The following is an 18,570-nucleotide window of genomic DNA, read 5'->3' as shown; positions in this document are numbered from 1 at the left end:
GGATTAGGTAGTAGGGAAGGATAAAAGGTTAAATTAGATGGTTGATGTCCCAGGAAGAGGAAAAGAAGAAACTAAAAAAGGAAATAAAGAGAAAAAAGTGGAATAAAATTAATTCAAAAATAGCCAAGAAGAGATTGGAAAATGTGAAATAATGAGACTGGGGTCACCATGATCTCTTTGTCTTTACTCCCATTTTCACTAGGTCTAAAATGTTAAGAGATGAAAAGCAGCTTAGAAATGAATCCACTGTAAAGCCTGCCTTACTCATCTTGGTCCCCTCCAAGGTCCCTTTCCAGAGAAACACCTCAATGAAAGTTGACTGAATGGATAGCAGGGTCGGGGGACTAACATTCACTGACCACCGGCACTTGCTTTGGGGCAGCACTCTGCTAAGCATGTTACACGCATTATCTTGCTTGATCTTGACTGCCACTCTGAAGGAGATATTAACTGCATTTTAGCAATGAAAAAAACGAGAAGTTCAGTAACTTGTCCAGGAGCACAGTTTAGGGATGAAACCAAAATTCAACTTGTGTCAATCCTATGTCACCACTACCCAATCTGACCACCACTATGCTTGTTGACTTGAAAGTTTAAATCACTCTTTTGAAGCCATTTGGGGAGCCACACACACAAACACACCATCGAGGGATGGGGGGAGTAATGCAAAGAGAGACAGGACCTATGAAATGAAGGTGCACCTACTTGTCATAGGGACCTATCGCCTGGATTATACATCCCTTAGCTCTATGAGGTATTTGTAGTTTTAAAAATGTTTTCCGAATAGCATATCACTTTACATATGTCATGCTCACCCACTCCTTCCTCTACACACCCCGTCACCTTGACCCCCATCACTGACTGCTGGCTTGTGCCTTCCAGCTTTGTATCTCTACAGCAAACATCTATTATGTTCCCACCATAAAGGGCTATTCTAGTCATTTGTTTATATTCATCACTTTGGCAGAAGCAGAAATTATCAAGTCAAGAGACACTTTATTTGAACACAATTACTCCTGATGTCTTCGGCAACCCTAGTTTACAGATAAGTATACCTGGTAAATGCAGATGTCCCAAAAAGAAGTCCTTGATGGCAAGGACCCTAGGTTCTGCCCAAAGTGATTTTCCCAGAGCAGACCATGTGAAATTCCGTCATAGTTCCTGGGGCCTAGGAAGACGTGACAGAAGAAAGTAAGAATGTTGCCGTTTCTTTCTAGAAGGCTCTAAATAATGTTGGTGGCCTTCACATTGCCCAGAGCTGGGCACATAGGAGACTCAAGAATTGGACTGAACTTGTGCTGAGCTCACGCTGGACTGTCCACAGCTGCCTGGCCTCTCCTCGAGAAGGTAGCACTGGCCACAAGTGGCCGCTGACCGCTTCAAATATAGAAAGTATCAACCGAGGCAAGTTGTCAATCAAAACTATACTCCAGACTGGAACCTAAGTACGATAAGAAAGAATTAAAATATCTCATTTAAAGTTTTCCTATTGGTTACATGTTGAAACCTTACTTAGGATATACTGGGTTAAATAAAATGTATTTGTTAAATATTTTTTTTTATGCGTCTATTAAAAATTGTTAAATTACATACGTGGATCTCATATTTCTATGGACAGCACCGGTCTAAAGATGACAAGAGAATTACCAAGCATTTGAATCACGCCAAGTTCTTTAGAAAGAGCTTTCTTTTACATCTCTTAACGGTTCCTCGCAAGAATCACCCGAGATACTAAAAGCCACATCTCCGCCCTAGCAGCTTTTAATCTTGGTCCCCGCGCACAGACGTCTTGGTTCACAGCTGTGAACGCCAGGACGGGCAAATTTGTGAGGCCTGTAGAAAGGGACTAGGACCCCGGGAACAGGCCCGCGTTTGGGGGGAACAGGACGGGTCCCTGGCGGGGGCGGCTCAGGCGGCGCGACAGAGAAGCTCGCGGGCGGCCCAAGTACCACCCAGGAGCGCCTGGCACCGCCAACGCCACCACCGCGCCCGCGGCCAGGCCCGGGCGACCTCCCCAAGATGGCCGCTGCGGAGGGGCGGGGCCGACCGCGGCCACGCCCCCGCACCGCCCGGGACGATTGGGTGAGACGACGCGGTGGTGAGCGGTGATTGGCCCGCACAGAGCGTGAGTTGGGCGGGACCGGAAGGTGGTCGCGGCCCGGGGGTGCTGGGCCTGGGGCTCGGCGTTGGTCCCCAGGGATGTGGAGAGCTGGCAGCATGTCGGCAGAGCTGGGAGTCGGGTTCGCACTGCGGGCAGTGAATGAGCGCGTGCAGCAGGCGGTGGCGCGGCGGCCGCGGGTGAGGAAGGGGACCCCGTGGGGACGGTGGGCGGCTGCTTTGAGGAGGGGGACACCTGCGTAGGAGTGGGTCGTCACGCTGACGCACGGGGGTCTCCCGGAGGGGCGGGACCCGTCCGCCGCCTTGTGTTGGTGCGGGTGGCAGAGCACCTGAAAGGCTAGCGAAGAGTTTGGTCAGCGGCCTCCCGGTGAGTCTGTCAGGCTCTCTGCAGGTTGGCTTAGTGGGAGCAGAAGGTATCCGCTACCCCGGGAGAAGGACCGGTCTCCAGGCGCCGCGGCCATTGGCCATCTCGCCCGGTGTAGGGGTCGACAGCCTCAGTGGACGGGAGAAGGGCCAGGCCCGTGCCCAGATGCTGCAAGAGAAGACGGCTACCATAAGAGCGCCCAGAGGAGGCCAGATCTGCCCAAGATCACGTGTGTGGCGGCGTCTGGCAGCTAGTAGATGCTCAGTAAATGTCACTTCCACCCGTGAGCGGAGGACTTGGAGGCACAGGAGCCACACTTGCGCGTTTGGGGCCGGAGGGAGCTGACATCCAATCCCAAGCAGTTTAAGGGGCGATTTTTTTTCCTTATGTTTATTTTGTCTGCTCTTGGGGTTTCATTAGACCAAAGGTCAATGTCTGCCCCGCTCAGTGCAGGCTTAAGCTGAATGGTGTGGAATGAGACAGACCAGAACAGGGAGGTCAGTGGTTTCTCTGATCAAGCATTTGTAATGTCAGAACTCAGAATGCTGGCCTGGAGACAGAAGACCTGGATCATAGGCTTTCCTTGGCTACTAACTGGATGTTACCCTGAGCAAGTCACTTAACTACTCTGACGCTCAGTTTCCTCGTCTGTACAGACAATGGAATGAGCTCTGAAAGCTCTCAGTTCCCTTCTGGGGTTAATGTTCTATGATTCCCCGAGAAAAATCCAGGGATTCCCCTAATAAACGTCACTCTGGGAGGTTCTCCTAGCATGACTGATGCAGATGGGCTGCCTGTTCCACTTTTCCCTCTGGAAACCGTCAGTTCCTCAACATAATCCTAGGAATTATGACACGGTCTCATGAAAGGCTGACTGTGCCACCCTCAGAAGGTAGAGGAAACTCTTTGCTAATTGATCTGACCCTTCAGGCCCTTTGAGAATGCTGTGACTCTGTGAAAATCCAGAGGGTGTTGGGGCACATGAGAACTGAGCTGTGTAAGGACTGGGTGACTGTCTTCTCTTCCCGCCACTGAGGATTTGGTTGCGGCAGAATGGAGGAAACCCCTGCTCTTTATGGAATGGCCGTGAGAGGGGACCTGATAGGCCCAGTCCTGAGTCCAGAGTTTTTTGTGTCCCTCCCTCAGTTCTGCCATTGTTCTTGATTCAATTGAACAGTAAATTACATACATAGTTATCCTAAGTGGGCCCCTTTTGAGAGTGAACGGGGGCAATATTAATAATTACACCAGGACCAAAATGAATTTCCAAAACAGTTAACCTTGGCGTTTTAGAACCCAGAAGGCCTTCCTTCCAGTCAGAGTGATGCCTTCCATTAATGAAGTGATTCCTAACCCTCCAACCTTGGTATGCAAGAGAACCATCTGGAGAGTTTGTTAGAAAGGAAATTCTCGGACTCCAGCCCCAGAGGTTCAGATCCAGTAGGTGTGGAGTGGGACCCAGGTGCTGATGCAGTTGGTCAAAGACTGCGTTTTATGGAAATACTGCTTTTACTACCTACCTTGCTCTCCTGAGAGAGAAATGTCTTTTGATAGATAGTAAAGTGGCTAATGTATTAGATTTAGATGCCATGTAGAACAAAGACATTTGATCAACGTTATTTGATACTGATCTCCCTACAGTATTAGAAAAGTAGAGCTTACTAGATGCTAAGTTGAGATCCATGCCAATCTGTTCTCTGGGATCTATCGCACAGGGCTTATTGGGGTAATATTCCCAACGTTCACTCATCTGGCTCTTTCCCTCTTGGCAGGATCTCCCAGCCATCCAGCCCCGGCTAGTAGCAGTCAGCAAAACCAAACCTGCAGACATGGTGATCGAGGCCTACAGTCATGGCCAGCGCACTTTCGGGGAGAACTATGTAAGAGCCTTTTGCCAAACTGCCTTTGGGAGAGTCGTGATTGCCAGGCTTCTTACTTCTTCTGTTTTTACCTTTTAGGTTCAGGAACTGCTAGAAAAAGCATCAAATCCTAAAGTAAGTGGATATCTAAATTCTTGAGTTTGTATCTAAATCTTGGGTCTTCAGTAGAAAATTAGACCCATGTTTGTGGTTGGGTTTCAGAGCAGGAGGCTGGGCTGGCGGTAGAAATGGCCACGTTCACCTTGAGCCCCAAATACTTCTCAGCTCAATTTTCTTTGTTAAGACTAGAGTTTTCTCTTTGGCGGCTTTTTGGATATGGTGATTTTAGGAGCTTGCTGTGATCTTGGATCCTTTTGAGATTTGAAAGCTTTAATCAGTTCATCTTTAAGGGGCGATATCTGAAAGATGGAGGGAGTTGATGGGAACGAGGAAGAGAAACAGAACAGAAGCCTTAGGTTTTTCCCTGAGTATCCTCAGGAGCCTGGCTGAAGATGGTGAGAGTGGTTTATTGCGCAGATATGAAAAGTCAGAAGGGAGTGTGCAAGGTATTTGAGCTGGCAAGGCCTCCGTAAAATCTAAGTCAAGCATAGTTACCTTTTTCTCTTCAGATCCTGTCTTCGTGTCCTGAGATCAAATGGCACTTCATCGGCCACCTACAGAAACAAAATGTCAACAAATTGATGGGTAAGACAAAAGTCTAAGTGTGAAGACAAACTGTCTCCATCATTGTATCATTTATACTACCTTCTGTGGAAAAGAGAACAGCTTTTGGGGTTTCTCTTGGGAAAGAAATCTTAGTTCGTAATATAAGGAGAAAACACCATACCAAGAACAGAATGAATTCACAATTGACTGGGTTATATATACTTGGAAACTTCCCCTACCTTGTGTCAGGTATTATCTGGTGGTCTTTCAGATAAATTGTGGCCCATAAAATGTTTCATCTGGCAAAGGAGACATTTTTATCCTTTTCTCTTTAAATGAAAGACTATAATAAATAAAATACAATAATATAAATACAATATATAATGATAAAATACAATGTACAGTGAAATAAGTAAATAAAGTACAATAAAATTAAGAATTAACTACAGTAAAGACTTCACTGCATGACAATGACATGTGGAGATCTTTATGAGTAACTGAATACTTAATTCTCTCAAGGTGTCAAAATCAAAATAACCTGTATTTATTTTGTTAAACAGCTTTGCTGAAGTGTAATTGACTTACAGTAAATTGCACATATTTAAAGTGTACAATCTGATAAGTTTTGACATATGGTTGTGCCTGTCACAATAATGAAAATAATGAACATATACCCCTAAAAGTTTCCTCCTGCCCTTTGTAACCACTCCCTCCCACTCCCCCCACCACCCCTCCTCCTCCAGTCCTACCTACCTGCTTTCTATCACTAGAGGAGAGTTTACATTTTTAAGAGTTTTATTTACATGCAGTCACAAAGTATGTATTTTTGTGTGTCTGACTTCTCTCACTCAGCATCTTTATTTTGAGGCCCATGATGTTGAAATGTGTATCAGTGGTTCACTCCTTTTCATTTGTTTATGCATTCACCTGATGGACATTTGGGTTGCTTCTAATTTTTGGCTGTTACAAAAAAATTTTTATAAGTCTTTGTATGGACTTTCCCTTTTCTCTTGGAATAAATCCCTAGGAGTAGAATGGCTGAATCACATAATAAATGTATGTTTAACTTTTTTAAAAATTCTGGTAAAATACACGTAACATAAAATTTACCATCTTAGGGGCTGGCCCCGTGGCCGAGTGGTTAAGTTCGCACGCTCCGCTGCAGGCGGCCCAGTGTTTCGTTAGTTCGAATCCTAGGCGCGGACATGGCACTGCTCATCAAACCACGCTGAGGCAGCGTCCCACATGCCACAACTAGAAGGACCCACAACGAAGAATACACAACTATGTACCGGAGGGCTTTGGGGAGAAAAAGGAAAAAATAAAATCTTTAAAAAAAAAAAAAAAATTTACCATCTTAGCCATTTTTAAATATACAGTTCAGTGTCATTAAGTGCGTTCACGTTGTTTGCAACCATTACTACTATCCATCTCTAGAACTCTTTTTATCTTGCAGAGCTGAAACCCTGTACCAATTAGATATGTTTAACTTTTTAAGAAACTGCCAGACTATCCCCCAAAGTGGTCGTGCTGTTTTACATCCCCACCAGCAGTGTTCATGTTCCTCCACATCCTCACCAACACTTCATCGGGTCAGTCTTTCGATTTTAGCCTTTCTAATAGGTATGTGGTGGTGCCCTTGCACTTCCCTAATAGCTAGTGACGTTGAACATCTCTCACAGGTTTGCATCTGTTTATTTTTGGTGAAGTGTCTATTAAAGTCTTTTGCCTGCTTTCTAATTGGATTTTCTTACTTTGGAGACAGGAGAGTTCTTTATGTATCCTGCATTTCCATATAAACCAACTTGTCAGTTTCTACCCAAAAAAATCAAAAGTCCTGCCAGGTTTTTTATTGGGTTTGTATTGAATCTATAGATCAATTTGGGGAACATTTTGAGATACTAAAAATATTGAATCTCCCAACACATTAACAAGGTATAGCTCAGAATTTATTTAGGTCTTCTTTCATTTCTCTCAGTAATATTTTGTAGTATTCCTTGTACAGGTTTTCCTCATCTTTTGTCAGATGTGTCTCTAAGATTTTCATATTTTTGATGCTATTTATTGATGCTATTAATGCTATGGCTTCAATATGTGATTGTTGCTAATCTGTAGAAATACAGTTTATTTCTGTGTATTCATCTTGTATCCTGCAACCTTGCTAAACTCACTTATTCTAGAAGCTTTTTTTTGTAGATTCCATAAAATTTTCTACATGGACAATCATGTCATCTATGAATAAAGACAATTTAGTTCCTCTTTTCTAATCTGAATGTCTTTTATTTCTTTTTCTTGCCTATTATACTAGCAAGGACCTCCAGTCCAATGTTGAATAAAAGGGCTAAGAGTGAACATGTAGGTTTTTCATAGGCGTCCTTTATCAGAAGAAGGACTTTCCTTTCTAATCCTAGTTTACTGAGAGGTTTTATCAGGAATAGATGTTGGATTTTGTCAAATGCTTTTACTGAGTCTGTTGAAATGATGATGTGGTTTTTCTTTTTTAATTTGTTACCATGTTGAATTACATTTATTGATTTTCAAATGTTAAACCAACTCTGCGTTCATGGGGGTAAAACCCACTTGGTCATGAAGTATCATCCTTTTAATATAGTGTTTCATTTGATTTGTTAAATTTTGCTTAGATTTTTGCATCTATATTCACAAAAGATGTTGGTTTGTAGTTTTCTTTTTTTGTAATATCTTTTTTGAAGGTTGGTATCATGGTAATGCTAGCCTTATGGAATGAATTGGGAAGTAGTCCCTTCTTTTCAATCTTTTGGAAGAATTTATGTGGAATTAGTATTATCTCTGCCTTAACTGTTTAGTGAAATTCACCAGTGAAGCCTGGAGTTTTCTTTGTGGGAAGGTTTTTAACTATAGTTTCAATTCTATTAATTGTCATAGGGCTATTCACATAATCTGTTTCTTCTTGGGTGAGCTTTGTTACTTTTTGTCTTTCAAAGAGTTGGTCCATTTCATCTAAGTTAATTTATGAGTATAGGATTGTGTATAACATCTCTGTATTATCCTTTTAATATCTGTAGAATCTGTAGTGATGTCAGTTCATTCCTGATATTGGTAATTTGTGTCTTCTGTTTTTTTTCCTAGTTCATCTGGCTAGAGATTTATCAATTTTATCGATCTTCTCAGAACAGCTTTTAGTTTCATTCATTTTTTCTATTGTTTTATTATTATAATATATAAACAAAAATAATGTATTGTGGGATTTATAACACATAAAAGTAAAATGCATGACAACAATAGCATAAAGAAGGGAAAGGGAGAAACAGAAGTACACTATTAGAAGATTCTTAAACTATATGTGAAGTGGTATAACACCACTTAAAGGTAGATTGTGATAAAAACTGTAAAGCACCAAAAAAATAACACAATAGAGATTTATAGCTAATGTCAGCAAAGGAGATTAAATGGAGTCATAAAAAATATGTGAAATGAGGGGGCCGGCCCAGTGGCATAGTGGTTAAGTTTGTGCAGTCTGCTTCAGCAGCCTGGGGTTTGCCAGTTTGGATCGTGGGCATGGACCTACACACCAGTCATCAAGCCACTGTGGCAGTGTCCCACATACAAAATAGAGGACATTTGGCACAGTTGTTAGCTCAGGGCCAATCTTCCTCACCAAAAAATAAAAAGTAAAAATATGTGAAATGGTATCTCATTGTAGTTTTGATTTCTTTTCCCTAATGACTAAATTAGTGAAGTTGATCATCTTTTCATGTGCTTATTGATCATTTGTATATCTTCTTTGGAGAAATGTTTATTTAGGTCCTTTGTGCATTTTTTAATTGGGTTATTTGTGTTTTTATTATTGAGTTGTAAAAGTTCTTTATATATTCTGGGTACCAGTCCCTTATCATATATATGATTTGCAAATATTTCCTTTCATTTCATGGGTTGTCTTTTCACATTCTTGATGGTATCATTTATAGTACAAAAGTTTTCATTTTAATGTACTTCGATTTTTCTATTTTTTCTTTTGTGGCTTGTGCTATTAGTGTCATATCTAAGAAATCCAAGATCATGAAGATTTTCTTCTAAGAGGTTTATAGTGTTAGCTCTCACATTTGGGTCTATTTGAGTTAATTTTTGTGTATAATCTAAGGAAGAGATCCACCTTCATTCTTTCCTGTTGAATTTTTTTGCTCCTTCACCTCTATTTTTTTTTTTAAAGATTTTATTTTTTTCCTTTTTCTCCCCAAAGCCCCCCAGTACATAGTTGTATATTCTTCGTTGTGGGTCCTTCTAGTTGTGGCATGTGGGACGCTGCCTCAGCGTGGTTTGATGAGCAGTGCCATGTCGGCACCCAGGATTCGAACCAACGAAACACTGGGCCGCCTGCAGCAGAGCGCAGGAACTTAACCACTCGGCCACGGGGCCAGCCCCCTTCACCTCTATTTTTGAGAGAGATGTTTGCTAACTGTAGAATTCTACGTTGACAGTCTTTTCTTTTATTTATTTTTTATTTTAAAGGTAAAATTTTAAAATCTTTGTCTTTTAAAGACCATCTCACATTGTTTCCAACAAGAAATAAGATGTCATCCTTATCTTTGTTCTTCAGTATGTAACATGTTTTGTTCCTTCTGGCTACTTTTAAGATTTCCTCATTATCTCTGGTTTTGAGCAATTTGATTATGATGTGCCTTGTTGTAATTTTCTTTATGTTTCTTGTGTTTGGGGTTCATTGAGCTTCTTGGATCTGTGGGTTTATAGTTTTCATCAAGTCTAGAAATTTTTTAGGCATTGTTTCTTCACATGTATTTTCTGCCTCGCCCTTCTCTTCTCCTCTGGGGACCCCAATTACCTGTTGGGCTGCTTGAGGCGATGCTCTTCTCTGTGTCTCATTTTGGATAATTTGTTCCAGGTAACTAATCTTTTCTTTGGCATTGTCTAATTTGTGATTAATCCCATCAGTGAATTTTTCATCTCACACATTATAGTTTTCATACTAGAAGTTCAGTTTGGGTCTTTTTTATCTCTTCTACATCTGTGTGTATGTGTGTGTGTGCGTGCGTGTTAGGAAGATTGGCCCTGAACTAACATCTGTTGCCAATCTTCTTTCTTTTTGCTTGAGGAAGACTGTCACTGAGCTAACATCTGAGCCCATCTTCCTCCACCTTATGTGGGATGCCACTGCAGCATGGCTTGACAAGCAGTGCGAGGTCCGCACCCGGAATCCAAACCCACAAACCCCAGGCCGCCAAATTGCAGCACGCAAACTTAACCACTACACCACTGAGCCAGCCCCACTATTTTTTTTAACATATGGAACATAGTGAATGATAACTGTTCTAATGTTCTGTCTACTGATTCTGTCATCTTTGTCGATCTGGAGCAGTTTCAATTGATTAACTCATTATGTATCATATTTTCCTGCCTTTTTAAATGCCTGGTCATTTTTGTTTGGACAACCAGACATTGTGAATTTTGTCTTGCTGGGTGCTGGCCATTTTTGTATTCCTATAAATATTCTTGAGCTTTGTTAAATTACTTTCCCAGGGTACAGTTAAATTTAATTACGGTTAAATTACTTGGCGACAGTTTGATCCTTGCAAGTCTTACTTTTAAGATTAGTTGGTGTGGCCAGAACAGAGCTTAGTCTCGGGTTAATTCCCCACTACGGAGGCAAGACCCTTATGTGGACTGTCCCCAGTACCCCATGAATCTTGAGTGTTCCGGCCTAACTGCTAGGGATGGGCACTATTCCATGCCCTGCGTGAACATCAGGCACTGTTTCTTCTCATCCTTTCAAATCATCCTTTCACCGGCCTTGGGTAATTCTTCCCATGCTTGCGCTGATCAGGACCCAGCTGAATACTGGAGGGGAGCGCTTTGCAAACCACCCACATTCCCTTTGTGTGCAGCGCTGTCTTATCTCCTGTTCCATCCTCTGAACTCTGGCTGCCGTAGTCTTTCCAGATTCAGCTCATCTCCTTGATTCAAGATCCACCACATTCTCTCTGTGTTCCCCTTCCATGTGCCACATCCTAGAAACTCTCAGGCAGTCACCTGGGGCATCTGTAGGGCTCCCTTCGTTTGTTTCTCATCCCTCTGGGATCACTGTGTTTCACTGCATGATATCCAGTTCTGGTAAACCATCATTTCATGTGTCTTTCATATATTTTGTCCATTTGGTTGTTCACGTGGAGGATAAATCTGGTCCCTGTTCTCCATCTTGTCTGGAAGTAGAAGTCTAGTATGTTATTTTTAAAAGACGTTTCATATTGGGTGTGGGAGTAGTAGGGAGCCTCTTTATACTTAATAAACGGCAGCAGGACAATCAGCTTTTTATTTGAGAAATAAGTAAGTTAGATTTCCTTCCTCACAGTGCAGATTCCAGCTAGATTAAAGAATCTTAACTTGAAAACCAAAACCGTAAAAGTATTAGAAGAAAATATAGGAAAATATTGTTATTTTCTCTGGCTAGGAAAAGGGCTAAGTAAAACATAAAGTCTGGAAACCATAAAAGAAACAACTAGCATATTTGATTACACAAAAATTAAAGCCTTCTTATGTCAAAGCAAAAGGGAAGCACAGACAGGCAGGAAAATAATATTTTTTAAAAGGGGAAGCGGTTAGTGTCCTGAATACATAAAGAGCTATAATTTTTTTAATCTATAAGGAAAAAATAGGAAAAAGCAAGAACAGACAATTTACAAGGACAAAAAATACAAAAGGCCAATAGTCAAATGAGAAATACTCAACCTCAATAAGAGGAATGCATAATAAATTCTACTTTTCACCAATCAACTTTGGTAATTGGTGATTGGTGAAAATGATTGAAATGAAAAAAATGATTGAATGATAGGTGATTGGTGAAAATGATAACGACCTCTAATATCCAGTGTTTTGAGAGCGTGAGGAAAGGAACTCTCCTATATTTTGCCAGGAAGATTCTAAAATAAGTTTTTTGGGGTTGGTAATAGTTCACACAGTCTAAATTGTACTTCCTCCTTGACTAGTAATTTCAATTCTAGAACTCACGTATCATATAGCAATAGTTGTATATATGCACACAGATCTACGTCTAAGCTTTGATTTGTAGTAAAAAGTAAGAAAGGATCTAATGTCCATTAACGAGAGGAAGAGTTAAGTAAATTGTGATCGTCTGTTCTGTGGAAGCTGCAGCTGTTAAAAAGTACCAGCAGATCTTTGGTGCTGATGTGGAAAAATCTATATTTATTGCTAACTGGAAGCAAGGAACTCACAGAACATTTAGTGTGATCCAATGTATGTGTCATTTAAAAAACAGAAGGTTAACAAGAAATTATACATTTAGGGTGTGTGTTTGACTAGGTGGAGATACACTAAAGTAAGTCTGGGAGAATCCCCATCCCAGAGGTAATAGCGGTAGCCTCTTGGGTCAGAGCCTTTGACTTTTAACCGCATATACTTCTATATTGCTTTCTTTTTTTTTGCATCAAGGATGTATACTTTTTGTCATTTTTTAAAATAGTTATTTTTTAAACGAAGTAGCCTGAGCTCAGATTCAGTATTAAGAATGGAGTCCATTTGCCTTAGTTCAAATCACAGCTCTAATATTTGTTAATTTTGTAAACTGGAATAAACTTTATCCTTTCTGAGCCTCACTTTCCCCATCTATAAAATGGAGATGATAATGGGGCTTCATGAACCATGGTGAAGATTAAAAAGAAATCGTTCATGTAAAGTGGTTAGCACCTTGCCTGGAGGATGTCATTGTTCAGTAAAAGTAAATTCGCTGCTGTTGCTTCTGTTTTGTTGTTGTTATTTATCTGAGGCAAGACTGAAGCTTCATTTCACATGCATCTTTGGAAAAGAGGATGGTTTTGATGACCTTAGCCTCCCACTCAGGTTTCCGTGTTTGGATCATCCTGATGTCCTTGTTGAGTAAGGTGCCCCCATCCCAGAGAGTTTAAGAACGTGGCGGTGTCAGGCCAGGGGGCACTGTGGCTTCCACTAATTATCCTGTCTTCACTGTCATCTTGACCTGCTTCTCTCAGTTGAACTGAGATTTAATCAGACCAGACCTGCTTTTAGGAATCTCTGCAGTTATCAGTGTCTTGACGTGTGTGGATACATACGCTGCCCGATTGTGTATGTCTGCGTTTCCTTTCCCTTATTTGTCTTTGCTGATCAGACAGCAAAGAGGAATCTGACATTTGATGATGTCTGATTCAAAAATGGTCTGACAGTCAAACTTATATCTAGTAAAACTCCCACATAAATCTCAGCAGATCTGAAACTTAACTGCCTTTTTCTTTAAATTAGTTTTCCATCTACCAAGAAAAGAGTTGCTATGTGTTGTGTGCTCAGTGGTGAGTGAAGAATTACCTTGCCTCTCTCTCATTACAGCTGTCCCCAATCTCTCCATGCTGGAAACAGTGGATTCTGTGAAGCTGGCAGACAAAGTGAACAGTTCGTGGCAGAAAAAAGGCTCTCCTGAAAGGCTAAAGATTATGGTTCAGATTAACACCAGTGGAGAGGAGAGTAAGTGACGAGACCTGGACTGGAGGTTTTTCTTCCCTTTGGATGGCTGAGGCTTAGGAAGAAGGGCAGGCATGGGTGTCTGACAGCAAAGGTTATAGAAGGCCATCCCAGGCCTTTAAGCATGCTGTTGCATGTAGGATCTAGATGGCGTGACATCCAAGCTGGTCCACATGTTATTCTTTAATGCGTCATCATTTGTTTCTTCTTAATTTTTGAGGAGGCAGACAAGGGATCAAGAAGGGGATTGTGACTCAGATCTCCTGGAAATTCCCAGAAGTCACCATCACTCCTGAAAGAGATTGCAGAGTTACCTGTATAATACTTCTCGGGTCTTAAAAAAATTATTTGGAGATTTGAAAAATTATTGGGAGAGAATAGAAGAAAAATCACCGTGAGCGCCTATCAGTGAATATCTTTATGGGGCTTAGGTTAACAGTGTAACACAGTGAACAGAGCATGGGCTTTGAAATCAGACAGCTCTGGGGTTTGAGGCTCCACCATTTTCCAGCTGTGTAACCTTGGGTAAGTTACTTAACCTCTCTGGACCTCAGTTTCCTTGTCTGGCAATGATATCATCATAGTACCTACTTCAGAGGGTGTTGTGAGGATTGAATGTGGGAACGCAGGTAGAGCTATTGGCATAGAACCCTGCACATCTTCCCTGTTAGCCGTTTAAGTGTTTACAGATCAGTCATGTGCTTATGACCGTCAGAGCACCAGTATTCACCAAATCTTAGCATAAAGGAGCTCGGTCTAGGCCCTGGAGTCAGGCACCTGGTTCAGATCCCAGTTCCACAGTTCCTAGTTGTGTGACCTTGGGAAAGGCACTTAGCCTCCCTGTGCCTCCGTTTCCGCATCTTTAGAACGGAGATAATAAGAGTACTTACTTCATAGAGTTACTGGGTTAAATAAATAGCTCTTAGGACCTGGCACATGTGTCTGGCGCATAGATGTTCTGTAAATTTTAACAATTATCATTATATACACTTACGCCTAGATTATAACTATATTACATTATCAATATAGGTAAATCTGAAATCGACTCCAGATCGAGTCTTCATTATTACCATTTCTTGATAATTAGCTATCCTTGCCCTAATTAAGGATTGAAGTGAATGTTCTTGGCATCTCCATTTGATAAATGAGGGAAAGACCATATCAGTAATCTTTATAACTGCACAACAAACAATCACGTGCTGCAGATTCTCCCTCTAGTTGTTAATTAGCATTAAATTTTGCAAATATATAGTCAAAACTGTGTAATATATGCTTGATTTTTAAGTTTTTTACAATTCTAATTAATAAAACCATAGAAATACCAGATTTGGAAAAATAATTCTCAGGTTAATCTGGCATTTTGGCAATGTGAATCTTCTTAATGTCCCAAGAAAAGCAATGTTTTTTCTTTTTTCTCTACTCTAGCTGTTCTCAGCTGAGATATTAAGACAGTAAAGAGAATCCAGTTTATAGCCCTTTCCTTGAGAAATTCAGAACCTGCCCGGAAGGGGAGCAGCATAGAAAGTCTCGTTGGGGCTTGAGGATAAGTTCTTGCAAGAAGTCATCTTGTCTGAGTCATCTCCACCATTATAAGGAGGCAGTGACAGTGGAGCCTTCCTCTGGCTGCTGAACACATTTTGGTACCAGTGTCCTCTCTTTCTGTTTTTGAAGGTAAACATGGCCTTCTGCCTTCGGAGACAGTAGCCACGGTGGAACACATAAAGGCCAAGTGCCCCAGCCTGGAGTTCGTGGGGCTGATGACCATAGGAAGCTTCGGGCATGATCTTAGTCAAGGACCAAATCCGGACTTCCAGGTACTGGGGGCCTGGGATGGGGGATTGTTCGTGCACTGAAGAAGCATCTCAGTGAAATGCTGTTGCAGGGCTGGCCTTGTAGTGAATGTCAGAGACATCCCAGACCGTGCCTGTCAGGTGTTATAACCCTCCTCTGAGCTCTTCTCATAAGGAAAGGAGAGAACAGGTTCCCAAACCTTTCTCACCTCAATTTAAACCAGGCCAAAACAGTCTTTAGAGAAAATGAGCTCTTTCTTCCTCTCCAGTGACTGCTAGTTTTTTTGAGAGTAGGAACAGTTTGCTAAAAACCCCTTCAGTAAGTTCTGGCAATTTGACGGGCCTTGAAAGCATAAGGAGTAAATAATCTTTGTCAGAGATGTTCAGATTCAGCCACTTTCAGGCATCCTTAAAGCAGGCAGGAGTAAAACAGGTGTCCTCTTGTCTTCCTGTCAGGTGTTACTGTCCCTCCGGGAGGAGCTGTGTAAGAAGCTGAGCATCCCCACTGAGCAGGTTGAGCTGAGCATGGGCATGTCCCTGGACTTCCAGCATGCAGTGAGTGTCCTGGGTGCCCTCACCTGCCTCGAGGGGAGGGTCCAAAAGGCCACAGCAAGAGTGTTTTGGAGAAACCTTGGAAATGCCTCATCGTAGCAACAGGGCAGCCATAGCAGTGGCTCTCAACGGTTCTAATGTCCCCCAGCCCCCTTCTTTTTTGAAATAAAATGTATAGAAATTAGAGCCTGACACATAATATTGTAAAACTCAATATAATTCTCTAAATGGAATATACAGTAAAACAAGAAATTAAACAATATTATTTAAAGGCACTTCACTATGTAGATGCTTGGGCATGGGTATATGACAGTAGGTCGTAATGAAGTAGTCTGAAGTTGAATCTTATGTGTAGGGTCACTATGACTGCAACAGCTATAAATAGATACTGACATAGCTGTGCTGTGTTGGCAACTCAAATACATGATTTTCTGGAACAGTAAATAACTTGATAAAGCTCCATAATCAAAGTATAAACTTTCCTCTGTATAGACAGTAGTTACATTTCTGGAAAATTGTATATATTAAAACAGCACAAAAATACTTTGTGCTTATAAGTAAAATGGAATTAGATCCTGTACTCAGACAATTATAAGGCGTTTTTTTCATGTACCTGCCCATGGAACTTTAGAAAAGTGTGTGGGCTGAAGACACCTCTTCCTTGTGCCCCTGTGTCCCACACACTGCGGGACTTCCAACATCCCTGGCCCCACCCAACTAAATGCCCATCATATTTCCCAATCACTGTGAAAGCCAAAGAAATCCTCACTTATTTCTTAAACACCCCCTTGGAGGTCATATTGTCCCCGAGGAGAACCACTGCCCCATTGGCCTCTTCAGCTGCATTATCGTTGTTCTTCATAGAAAACCCTTAAGGGCCAGAATGAGAGGAACAGCTTCAGCATTTGCTGTGTTTCATTATTTTAAACTCAGTCCTCGGTACTTTCTCTTCTTTCCCGCAGATTGAAGTAGGATCTACGAATGTCCGAATAGGAAGCACCATTTTTGGAGAGCGAGATTACTCAAAGAAACCTGCCCTGGACAAGTCCTCAGCAGACCTGAAGGCCCCGGTGGAGGTGGCCCAGGCACACTGAGCCAGGGACCAACCAGCAGTGGCTGACAGCCAGGGGCCCTGTCCAGAAGGCTAACTATGCACTCACCTGGATTTTCATTTGAGATTCCCTGTGTCACAGCACAGCCATGCTGTCCTTGTGACCTGCAGAGAGAACACTAATGATTATACGTGTTGATGAAAACCATCTGTGTTTAGTGTCTGACATAGGAAGCTCCCTTCAAGCGGTGGCTTTGGATTGGATTTGAGAAATCCAGACATTTCTGCAGAACAGATGCCAAATCAATAGCCAGGAATTGCGCTCAGTGTTGAATCCTGCCCAGGAGCACCAACCAACCCGTGAGTGACTTTCCCAGGTTACAATTTGGTCACTGATGCCTATAATCACCAAAATCAGAGGGATTCGCAGTGTCATCCCCTTTAATAGAAAATTCCCTCTGGTTACCAGCTTCCTACAAACCCCACTGAGTAATCATCTTTGCTGCTTTGGAGTAAGGGCATTTCTGCCCCCAGTTTCCAGCCCACCCAGTAGATATTTGTGTCTGCCCTGGAGTGGCAGTACAGGTAACTTCAGGGAGTGGCTCAATTAATGCTCCAAAACCAAATTGTTGCTCATGAGAGTTTGTGTCATTGGTCACCCCATGGTATTGACCCTGAAAATTACAGGGGTCACAGAAATAGTGCTTGGGCCTTTCTCACATCTTGCACAAGAGACAGGGCTTTGAGCTTTGTCCTCTGGGCCCTGCAGTGATGAGAATTTACTAATATGATTTCTCCTCCATTATAATCCTCTCAATGGTGATGTCTTATCAAAGACCACTGAATCTAGTGGCTCCCCAGAAATGAGAGATTCCTCCACAGCTGGCTCAGGCTCGCAGGTGCAGCAAGGCCTGGCTTAGAGTTCCTGCTCTAGGCACATTTATAGCCTCTGCTCCCCACTGTATTTATAAGCGAGAATTCTGCAGCTCTTCTTGATTGTTAATAAAGTAGCAAGATGTTCAAAAACCAGAAAGCACAATTCTCAGATAGTCATGACAGATGACTTCAGTCTTGGTGGTTTATTTTCTAGAGGGTTTTTCTCTTATTTATTCAAGCCCCAGTCTTTATTTTATGAAATAACTTTCAGAACGTGATGCTGCTGCCGAATGTAATTTTGTAAAACTTAAACGTTTATGATTCCTGTCCTCTTTCGATCAAAACTATAGTGTGATATTTCAGAGTCTATTCAATAAAAATGTGAGTTTGAAGTATACCATCTGTGCCAATTACAAAGCAATTAAAAGATTTATTTTTCTGATCTGGTGTAGTGAGTGAGTACAACAGGAGGGGGCACTGGAAGCAACAGGAAGCAGCTGTGCCTGGCACTGGCCTTGTACCAGTCGGCTTTGGAGAGGGGCTTCCCTTGGGTTACAGATGCAGCTAAAGCCACACGGTGGATGAAAGAGGGATTCTGAACTTCTAAGGGCAGGAAAATTGTGCTTCTGCATTTCAGGAATTACAAAGTTTACCTCTTGCTGCAAGAAACTTTGAAATTACCTCTAGATGGCGACGTTGGCCAACCTGAGGGGCAAGCACTAGGGCACCAGTCAGCAGATTACCCAGAAGGGACTCACCCTTGGTCACGTTCCTTCTTTATAGGGCAGAAACCAGCCAGAGGGGACATAATGT

At 42.0% G+C, this 18,570-nt stretch overlaps 1 protein-coding gene across 1 annotated transcript; it reads left to right on the top strand.

The window, feature by feature from the left end:
* The first annotated feature begins 2,142 nt into the window (after window positions 1-2,142).
* On the top strand, window positions 2,143-18,154 carry PLPBP (pyridoxal phosphate binding protein). Its single transcript, XM_046648749.1, has 8 exons — window positions 2,143-2,298; window positions 4,255-4,362; window positions 4,441-4,476; window positions 4,971-5,046; window positions 13,357-13,491; window positions 15,160-15,302; window positions 15,735-15,833; window positions 16,793-18,154. The coding sequence occupies exons 1-8, from the start codon at window positions 2,200-2,202 to the stop codon at window positions 16,922-16,924; spliced, it is 828 nt and encodes a 275-aa protein (XP_046504705.1). The 5' UTR covers window positions 2,143-2,199; the 3' UTR covers window positions 16,925-18,154.
* The last annotated feature ends 416 nt before the right edge of the window (window positions 18,155-18,570 follow it).

This window comes from Equus quagga, chromosome 22 (assembly GCF_021613505.1).
Source record: "Equus quagga isolate Etosha38 chromosome 22, UCLA_HA_Equagga_1.0, whole genome shotgun sequence".
Lineage (NCBI taxonomy): Eukaryota > Metazoa > Chordata > Mammalia > Perissodactyla > Equidae > Equus > Equus quagga.
Note: the sequence above shows the minus strand (reverse complement) of the source record. Positions and strands in the feature narration are given on the sequence as shown.

Excerpts from the sequence above, each read along its gene's own strand:
- PLPBP (XM_046648749.1), top strand. The coding sequence starts at position 2,200 with ATGTGGAGAGCTGGCAGCATGTCGGCAGAGCTGGGAGTCGGGTTCGCA. Across the intron at positions 4,477-4,970 it reads AAAAAGCATCAAATCCTAAA|ATCCTGTCTTCGTGTCCTGA; the intron begins GTAAGTGGATAT and ends TTTTCTCTTCAG. Across the intron at positions 15,834-16,792 it reads CCCTGGACTTCCAGCATGCA|ATTGAAGTAGGATCTACGAA; the intron begins GTGAGTGTCCTG and ends TCTTTCCCGCAG.